The 10,511-nt window shown below is 42.6% G+C and overlaps 1 protein-coding gene across 2 annotated transcripts in view; it reads left to right on the top strand.

Annotated features, from left to right (window-relative positions):
* Window positions 1-1,081: 1,081 nt before the first annotated feature.
* Window positions 1,082-10,511, top strand: part of Mier3 (MIER family member 3) — a 28,428-nt gene continuing 18,998 nt past the window's right edge. The window contains exons 1-3 of one of the 2 annotated variants that reach the window (XM_005356796.3): window positions 1,082-1,186; window positions 4,110-4,255; window positions 9,636-9,770. In XM_005356796.3, the coding sequence (XP_005356853.1) occupies window positions 4,157-4,255; window positions 9,636-9,770 (234 nt within the window). In that variant the 5' untranslated portion in view covers window positions 1,082-1,186; window positions 4,110-4,156. The remainder of the gene's footprint in view (window positions 1,187-4,109; window positions 4,256-9,635; window positions 9,771-10,511) is intronic. The other variant, XM_005356795.3, reaches the window with a different exon arrangement.

Here is a 10,511-nt window from a genome sequence, read left to right on the forward strand (position 1 = left end):
GCGGCGGCGGCGAGCCTCGGGCCGGGGGAGGCTCTGGGGCTGGGGCCGGGGAGGCTGACGCGGGCTGCCGTTCGCTCGGCGCCTTCTCCCGGGGTCAGGGTGGGTGGAGAGCTGCCGATCCACCGTCGGCGACCGGATTGCTGCGCCGAGAGCGGGCTGCGCCACTGCCCCGCCGGAGTGAGCCGGCCCGGCCCGACGCTCTCCGGCCGCCCCGCCGCCCCTCCTGGCCGGGGCTCCGAGGCCAGCGGGAGCAGAGCTGGACTCCCTGCCCCGAAACCTAGGGTGTGCGGCGTCCCCGGGCGTAGGGTCCGACCCACACCTCGACGCCCTCGCCGGCCGAGCGGCCCGAGAGCCCCTTTACCCCGAGCCGGACCGGGATGGCCGGGCGAGCGGAGCCGCCGGGCCATCTCCCCTGGGACGGGGAGCTGGGGGAGGGGGTGGAGTGACGGGAGCCCCTGAGCTGGGCAAGAACGAGGGAGGCAGGGGCCGAGCCGGAGATTGACCGCTCACCCGGGGAGGAACCGGCTCGTCCCAGCCCCGGGGGCCGTGACTCCGGTCCCCGTAAGGTGTGTGTGTTGGGGGGGGGAGTCTCCCGCTTTGGGTTGGGGACCAGTGTCCTGGTCTAGCAGGCCTACGCTTGGGGCAGTGGACGAACCCTGGAGTTGGGGCATCCACGCCCCAAAGGGCAGGTTGGGTCTCAGAGAGTGAGACCCTTCCAGGGAAAAAGGGGTGGCATTTCGAGGAGTTGCCCTGGGGCCAGCGGAGAGCAGGGTGAGCTGTGTGTATGTGTTGGTGGGGGGAGGCACGACGACTCCCGAGATGCCCGGGATGAAGGACTGATGCTGCGAACCGACTGCTGCCTTCAGCTTGTCGGCTTTGTAACTTGCCGAGCTCCGAACTGTGGCTTGGAGTTGCCTGTTTCAACTCCAGCCTTCGTCCCGTGTCTGCTAGTTTGTACACTGGGGACTTGGGGAGGAAGGCGAGGCAGCCAAGAGGGGGCCCGAAAGGGGCCAGGAGCGATTGGAGCGAAGCTACGTCTTGCACTTTTTGGCAGCTGCCTGGGAGCGCTCGGCTCCGCCCCCTCTGCGCCCTGTTGCCTGTACTGCCTCCTTCCCTTGCTATGCGATTCAACCTCACAGTTTTCTTTTCTCTCTCTCCCAGGCTTCTTTTGGAAGTTCGAGCCCAGGTTTGTTCCATTTTCTTACCTCTTCCAGGGGGGGTCCCTATGGGAAATAGGGACTCAAAGATCTGTTGCTAAAAGGATCTTGCACACAGAGGCATTCATCCTGAGAGTTGTTCATCATTTGGATCTTAAAGAGTTCCTATATCTTTTTGGTAATTTCGTTGTTTGAGGAAGAAATACTTATGCTCTTATTCTCTGTACATGTTGAAAAAAAATACCCCCAAAACCTTATTACAAACCTGCAGACAGACTTTTTTTAAAAAGTTAAGTGTCTTTTAATCTCACATAACTTTTTTTCCTGCTTATTTTTTTCCAAGCTGGAAATAGTGAATCCCAAGTCAACTTTCCACAAATTTTAACAGTTTAGCTTTTATTTTTATTTATCTATTTAAAATAAATTGTCCTTTTAATTTGTTAGAACTGGGGGCAGCTTAGATTATTAATTTAACTCTCCATTTTCCTTTACTTTGTCCCTCAAGAAATGCCTGTATTGTATTTAAATTGAAAATTGAGTTAGGTAAAGCTCCCCTAATAATAAAAGGAAAAAAGCAACACACATTTTCCAAGTTTTACACAGAAAAGTGTTAATGTGGTTATTTTGAACCAAGATAATCTTAGTTTATCTAGTCCAGAAGTCAGAAGCCTCTGTGGGGATCCGATAAAAGAAGCAGCCCCTGGAATCTGCAGAGGTGTAGTTACATAGAAAGAGAGGTTGTGGCATCTTTCCCCATCTGCTAAAATATTTTAGTTTCTCAGTTCCTTCCGTCTTAGCTCCCATGTCTCATCCGGTAGGGTCCAGAAAAGGTGCCTCTGGAGTTGTCCATCCCTGTATTTTACAAGGAGGCAACTGGAATTATTTTGCCGAGAGTCACCCAGTTAGTAATGGAGTGTATGCACTTTTTCCTTCCTTTTCTGTGTAGAGACTTCCATCATCCCCAGCTCCCCCAAGACTTTCTTTAGGAGGGGACAAACCACTTGCTTTACATTCTTAGTTTTTGTATTTAGGTAACTTTCAAAGACTTACTTGATTATCTTTTAAGGTAGTAAAATTGATCAACACAAGGTAGAAGGAATTTGTGGTTATTTTTAAGATTGTTGTCTGTAAAGAAGCGTTTTTACAATTTTTCCTAATTTTGAGACAAGCAGTTTTTTGTAATAAATTCAGGGAAGGGCTATCAGCATCAGGTGATGATGTAGTTTTTCCATTTTTCATTATTGTCTGAATTTAAGAAGTCACAATTTAAATAAAAATCCAAAAGGCGATGTGGCTTTGATATCTAAACAGACACTTACACTATGTTTTTAATGAATTAGCCAATATTTGGAGAGACTTTTAGCCCAGGAAGGGATTCAGAGCATCTTTGTTAGTTCTGTATATTTCACAGATGAAAACCTCAAGCTAGACCCAGACATTTTGAATGCCTTGCCTTGGGTCTCAAGTCAAGGACAAAGCCAGGAGTAGATCCTCAGAGCCTTTTGCTTTATTCCTGACACTTTGGCATACCACTGATGTTTCTCAGGAAAGAAAACTTATAATGGTGGGTGTTCTGGTTTTGAACTAGTTAGTAAATATTCACCTTTCTCTTTAAAAGTAAATTAAGCCATATCTACTTCAACAAAAAATGAGCATATGCTACTTTTTTTTAAGCTTTAAAGAACTAACAAAAACCTGCTGGCAAATAAAGTCTCATGGAAATGTATATTATTTGTGTGTATAGGAGAGGGCTGATGATTAAAAGTCTCAGGAACATTGAGTTATAGTTGGAGCCCATCGTGAACATTTTGGCCTAGTTCACTGTTTTGGTAATGATCTCCTATGGAACTTAAATGTTTGAAATTTTAGAATAGTAATAATTTTGCTTAAAAATATAGGAACCTGTGTTGAATGTTCTTTGATCCACCTCTGACCCCGGATTTCAGTATTACTTTCTTCCCATGCTCTTAGCTTCACTGATCAAACCTGCATTCAACACTAGAGAAAAACAAATGGAGAAAATGCTGCTTTCCATAAATTTTGTTTCTTTTGGATAGTGAGTTTTATTTATTTATTTATTGCAATCTGTTGATGTTATAGTAAAAAATAATACAGTGTTATAGACAAATTTTATTGACAGTAGCTACTTGCAGTGGGATGTCTTCCAAATCCTTCAGATAGGATTTTCTGTTACCTTCACACAGTTTTAAAAAGTTCTTAGGAATCCAGAGCATGGGCTTGCATTTTAGTGTCTGTCTGACTAATTCTGGGGAGTTTGAAATACTCTTGCTCTGTGAAAAAAATGATTCCATGCTTTTAATAAACTAAATTGTTATGTAGCTGCTTCACAGAAAGTTGAATTTGTTTCAAAATTTCTGTTTAGTTTTGTGTTTTTGTCTAGGCTTAGAGTTATTGTAAATTATATAGTCTGTTTGAAATGTTAGCTTCAGTTTGCTGGCTGATTCTTGGGGAGTCTCCCATTCCTGGAAACTTAATTCTTCTGCCAGTTTGCCATTTTGTTTGTTGGTTTATTTTTATGTTTTGGCCATACTAGGAATTGAACCCAGGGCCATGAGTATTCAAGGCAGCCATTCTTCCACTTTGCTACATGCCCAGCCCTTGCTATTTTAAGCAAATGAATTTAACTAATAAAAAATTTGACCGATACTGTCAGACCCTGCTGCTGAAATCGTTTCATTACTATTCTGAGTTTTCTTTTTCGTGGCCTGCATGCCTGTAAAGTGTTTGTGAGTACTCTACCTTGTTCTTCTGCTGGCTTAGCTTTTCAAGACCACAGAGTTTTACTTTACAGCCCATAAAGTGTATAGTAAACTCATTTAATAAAATCCACATATAAATATCAAAAGCAACTGGAAAAGCTACAGACATTTTTATTTTCTTTTGTAAATAACCTCGTAGGTGTGTGAAGTGACTCGGTGTGTTTCCTTCCAGTTGGGTCTCTGTCTTCAGAGGATCATGATTTTGACCCCACGGCTGAGATGCTGGTCCATGACTATGATGACGAAAGAACTCTTGAAGAAGAGGAGATGATGGACGAGGGTAAAAACTTCAGTTCTGAAATTGAAGACTTAGAAAAGGTAATGGATTTACTTTAGCATTATAGAACACAAACTTTGATAAAGACTTAGAAGCCTTGTAAATTCTTTTGGAATCTTTCTGAAATAAAAGTACAATATGTATCTTTCTTTTTCAACCTAACTTAATAAAATATTACTGATTTTCTTATTTTGAGAGTAGCCTAGTTAGGACATTTTCATTTCATTTTTCATCTCTTAACTGATTTTCAGCTACTCAGAACACTGAGGGTCAAACTTGACTTTAGCTTAGCTCTGTAGTAGAATAGGAGAAATACTATACTTTTCCTTCGGAAAACTTGTAATTGGTAGGGTACTGCTATAAAAATGAACAAGTTTTACATACTTTCAAATGTAAATTGCTAATATTCCATCTTTACCCTCCAGTCATCTTTTAAAAACTTGGCTAGATTGAGTGTAGTTCACAACTTCTTAAGCCCAAAGTCAATATAAATTCAAATGAACTGAATTTTAAGCCTTCGCTTACACTAGAGCTATAGTGAAAGGCTTTCATAGGGTCACCTTGATATAAATTAACATCATTTGAAGATTTCTAATCGGCTCACAGTAACAAAAGCCTTCAGGAATAATAGAGAATAATATTAGTCGGCCGAGTTTCCATCCCTCTTGTGCTTCTGTTTTCTTTGGAAGGCAAACATATGGCCCCCTTAGTCTTGGTGAAGCAGGGCTGTACCATAGTCTTTCCTTTCTGCTAACATACAGTCTAAATCAAAAAAAAGAAAAACAAGAACAAATCAATAATAAGAAAGACTTAAAAATGCATAGTCTCTCTCTTTGTGGTTTTTATTGTTATAATTTTTTTGTTTTGTTTTGTTTTGTTTTTTTTCAAGACAGGGTTTCTCTGTAGCTTTGGAACCTATCCTGAAACTAGCTTTTGTAGACCAGGCTGGCCTTGAACTCAAAGAGATTCGCCTGCCTCTGCCTCCTGAGTGCTGGGATTAAAGGCATGCGCCACTACCCAGCGTGCTTTTTACTTTTTAATACATGCTGGTAATTACATGTTTGTTTTTTGATACCCATCTCTGAGTTTGTACATTTAAGAAATGTATACTGTTGTAGTCTCTGGAGTTTATCAGTGTCTCTATTTAGATGCTTCTGCATTTTTGCAGAATATAATGATCTTAAATTTTTGACAACCCTAGAGCTGTGTCCCTGTTCAGAAGGCAGATCTTTCTTTCCTTGTACAGTGGCCGAGAGGCTCTAAGTTCCTACTACTTCCAGATGAGATTTTACACTTACTTATTTTTATACAACTTAATATATTGATCTTAAATATTGAAGCCACAATTTAGGCATTAGTATATTTGACAGTTTTAGTGATAGGGTATTAATGTTTTCAAAATTATATGAAAGACTTATTTTTATAGTAATTAGATTGTTGACTGTGCATGTATTTTAGTGCAACAAGTTTTTGGTCATATGGCGTGGAAAATAAGAATAGCAATGCCAAATCAGTTTTCCTTTAGTGGCTGGGGTTCAGTTGTTATTTGTTTAGTTACAGCAAAGTAAGGCTTTAATTACAGCTTCATAAATTTTGATTTTTCATCTGATTTTCAGGGTTTTAATTTAGTAGTTCTAGATTTGGATCTAACTCTTTTAAAAGGTTGTTATCAGTCCTGATTTTATTAATATGTAGATTCTCCCTTAATGTTTAAAATTTCCAAAAAATGCAGAATGTATATGTGTTTTTTGTGGGATCTCCAGGATATTGTATTAGGTGCTAAACTTGATCTGCATTATACCCAGTCTGAGTTCACCTGCCCAGCAGTGCGCCTGGCTTATCAGATGTCTGTCAACTGTTGTTTCCCTGTTTTGATTGTAAGATAGCCTATTGAGTAAGAAATAGCATAGATGAACGTGTGGTAGGTAGTGGGGTGCATCCTAATGTCTAACATGATCATCAGACTAAAATAATGGTGTCTTTGTTTTTTATGGTAAGGAAATGGAGATGTAGGGTTAGGTGGGTTATAAACCCAAGGTGATGATCAGCAGTCGGCACACACTGTGACTCTAAAGTATATGCTCTAGTAAACGCTGTCCCTAGCACGATTGGATCAACTTTGTAAGGTGGACTAGCCCTCGCGGATCTTTCTCAGAGACCTTGAGATTCAATAATTCAGCTTTTCAGGGAATGCATGACAGCGTTTTATCACTAAGTTCTAATAGAAACTTCATTTATGAAATAATTCAGAAACCGGATTCCTCTTTGAGTGGTATCGATTGCAAAGCTTTCGTGCAAGTAATTTGTCTTTTTTCTCACTTGATTTCCCTTTGCTGTTTGTCCACAGGGAGCGCCTCGGTCTCTCAGTGTCACCTCTTCATTCGCTCGTAGAGTCCTACCTCCTAGTCCTCCCTCCTCATGCACCTCAATCTTCCTCTGCCATGGGCTCCCCCACATCTTCTCACTCATTTCGCCCTTTCGTGGGCTCTCCACTTTTCCTTAATCTCATTATTGTTATCCTAAACCCTGCCTCGGCTTTTGCGGCTCTGCTAACTAGCTGACTTCTCAGGCCAGAGTTCCTGAACACTTTACACTCATAGAGCTTTCTTCCTGCTATCCTATAACTTAAAAAACTACTTGAGTCTCTTATATGTTACAGAAGTAATTCTGTTTCTTAGTTCAGGTTTTCATTCTCCTTGGTCTGGAACACTATTTCTAAAATAAAAACCCCATTTTAAGATTTTGTAGCTGCACCCCATTGCCTGTAAACTCCTGTCTCTGAAGTTTTTCCAATAACGCACGGACCCCTCTCTTTTCTCTCTGCCCTTTTTGTAGGTGATCTCATCAGCTCTCAAGGCTTTAAATATCATCTTGATGCTAATGAATGCCAGATTTATATCTCTAGCCCAGCCAGATTCTCTGAGCTCCAGGCTCCTGGCCAACTTGACTTTTCTTCTTGGATGTCTTGTAGTTCTCTCAAACCTAACTTGTGTCCTCTGTAAAATTCTTAAATAGATTTCCTTAAAAATAAAATAAAATAAACACAAGGCTTTTCCCCCTTGATTTTCTGTCACTCTAAAGGTCACCACCCCTTGCTCAAGGAGAGATCTGAGAGTTGTCCCTGCTCCCATCATCCCCACATTAATAACTCCCTTGATTCCACCTCAGTGCATACCTCATCCCTTTACTTCTCTTTAGACTTCATCAGTATTCAAAGCCAGCATGAGAGTCTCAGTAGTTTCCATGTCTCTCCACAACTTCTGCATGCAACTTCCCAGTATTTTAAGGAAAATTCTGTCATATTTCTCCTTTTCAAAACCATGTTTTATGTTTCTGTGTGTGTGCACTTGTGTGCATTTGTTCTCACACCTATGTACATGTTGCAGAGACCATTTTTCAGGAGTCTGTTCTTTCCTTCCATCGTGTGTTTCTCAGGCTGAACTCAGTGAGACTTGGCTGCAGGGGCCTTTGTGTTGAGCCTCACACTGGCCCTCCCGTTTCTGTTATTCTCCGGTGACTTCTCATTTCTCTGGCATATAGTCCAGGTTCCTTTCCTTGCCATGAAGCCCTTTTGATCTGTCCTTGCTACTCTTGCCATTCTCTTTTTGAGTCACTTTCATTCATCCCACTGAGCTAGAGCCACGCAGCTTAGTGAAAAAGCTTTCAGGTGTGTCCTTTCCTTTGGTGGGAATGCCTGTCACTGGCCTGACTCCGTCCCATGCTTAGAGCCTTGGCCAGAGATCGTTTTGTGTCTTCTCTCCACTACTCAATGAAAATGGACTGCAGCCTTACTCTTTGTCTCTGGCTCCTTTTCTTTGCACTCATCACAGTCAGCAGCTCCATGTCTTTGTGTCGTTGGTTCTCCCAGTCTGAGACTAAGCTGTGAAAAGGCAAGGCCTCTGCCTCGTCCCAGTAGCTAGCGACCTCTTGACACACAGTCACTGTCACTCGTGGTGAATCACACCCTGAGGTGCAGCCTTTGTCTGTCCTCTGGACACCCCTCCTCATGCTGTTTTTCCTGGGGTCAGGTCCCTTCTCTGGGTGCATTGCTTCAGAGCACAGCTTCTGAGCTGGCATCACAGCCATTGTGTTGTATGGCAGTTAGCCTGTTTTTCTCTCCGTAGCACTGAACTCCTTCAGAGAAAGGGTTTTTCTCTAATTTTCTATACCCCTGTCTAGTAACCTTCACTAGAGTACCTAGAAGTCAGTAAAGGATATGGTAGAGCATCAGGGAAATAGGAACAGCAGCAGGCGCCCCGCTACCGAGGGCTGTCACCTGTGACGTCTTGGAGAAATGCTGCTGCAGACAGCATAAGGTGGCTGGCAAAGAGTGCAGCCCAGTCACCTGCCACAGTGCAGTGAGAAGAGCCAGAGGGGATGCTCTGGAGACACCGAGTGGGTGCTGGTTACCTTTCCGGGGTTCTTGAGGTCATGCAAAGAATAGTCATGCTGGTTTTCCCTTTTGAGTAATCTTCTCTCTGTTCTGACCGTTCATCTCAATTTGGGCTGACTTCACATTTATGAATTAGCTTGTGCCACCTGGCTTAGTCTGAGCTCTGTGTGTGGTCATGCTTAGTGGTATACCTAAGTTCTGTATCTATGGGGGTGAAACCAGAGTTCAGGGACCTTCAGCCTACAATCCCTGTGGGCCCTGGTGGATATCTAGCATCTCTGTAGGCATTGTCAGTGCTTAACTTACTTTGTGGTCTCCATGGACACTGTTTACATGCTCCACATTAGCATCTCCATACTGTGTACTCTATGACAAAGTTGTCTGTCTTGAAGCTCTGGAAAACTAAACCAATAAGCATACTTTAGGAAGAAATCTCTTAATTGATGTAGCCTGATAGCAGTACGTAAGTTATCAGGCTTATCTGGAAGTTGTTTGTGAATGTGGTCATGAGTGTTCTATACATTGTACTGGTTAAAGCAAGTATGCGCAAGAAGTACATGATCAGCTGGGGACAGAGTTCAAGGGTCAGCATATGGGATAGAGTATTACAGCCAAAGCAGACTTACGGGACTGGGGTTTGCACTGGGAACTAAGAACATAAAAAGGATGGTTGGAGTTCAGACATTATTATAAATATTGCTGGTGCTGCTTCAGCCAAGGTTTCCTTTGGAGTCTCCAGTTAACATGGAGAAGAAACCAAGTGGTGAACGGTTACTTAACTGCAAAGAAACAAGCTAAAAGTGACGTGAAGTTGTCTGTTGATCAGTTGATTGGTTTGTTGTAACTGTTTGCTTTCATTAACACACTAATTAAGCTCCAGGTTTAGTATTTTCCAACAGCAACACACAAAGAAAACCTAAAGCTTGGCCATGGTTGATGCTGTGCTGTATACATTTAAGAGCATTGCAGTTTACCCACAGTTCAGATTATGGCTTTGCTGAGTCTGTGTCTGTACTCTGCTCAACTAGGAAGGAAATATGCCATTAGAAGACCTACTGGCATTCTACGGCTATGAATCTACAATTCCGACAGTTACAAATTCCAGTGCCAACAGCCCCCCAAGTGAACTTGCGGACGAACTACCAGACATGACTCTAGACAAAGTAAGTACAGGCCTTTATACTGTAAAGTTCAGGGAATTACTGTCATCGTCTGCTTTCGTTAGATTTTCTTTTGCTTAAAGCATTTTCTAATTCTGAAATATAAACTTACTATTATTTTGGTGGCTGGTCTAAAGGTCATTTGACTTTGATCTTATACTTTCTGAACAGTAGTAGCTTTTCCATTCTTCTCCAGTATTTTTCTGTTTAGATGTTGTATCTAATGGATTTTGCCTTAACTACTTTTGATCTGTAAACACATGAAAACATTCGTTAACAAATCTCCCAGAAGTGTGCACACCAAGTTAGCTTAGACATCGAGTTCTGTTTCTGGGTCCTGGGAGTCACAGCAGCTAAGGCCATAGTGACCTATCTTACACAAGCTGCTATAGGGATATCCACTCCTTGCTGAGGAGAAATAAGCAGCTGTAGCTCTACATGGGACTCCTGAGAGGTTTCCCTTGCCTGTCAGGCTTCAGGAATCCACATCTCTTAACCTCTTCCAGTGAATGATTTTGTCACACTCTTCGTGCCTGCTGTATACCAGTGCACTTTAGTAGAAGCCCACATGTGGGGCTGGAGAGATGGCTCAGCAGTTAAGAGCACTGACTGCTCTTCCAGAGGACCCGGGTTCAATTCCCAGCAACCACTCGCCAGTTCACAACTGTGTAGCTCCAGTTCCAGGGCATCCAACACCCTTAAACAGATAAATGTGCACATTAATAAAACCGGACTTGCTGAACA

This window comes from Microtus ochrogaster, chromosome 19, assembly GCF_000317375.1.
Source record: "Microtus ochrogaster isolate Prairie Vole_2 chromosome 19, MicOch1.0, whole genome shotgun sequence".
Classification (NCBI taxonomy): Eukaryota; Metazoa; Chordata; class Mammalia; order Rodentia; family Cricetidae; genus Microtus; species Microtus ochrogaster.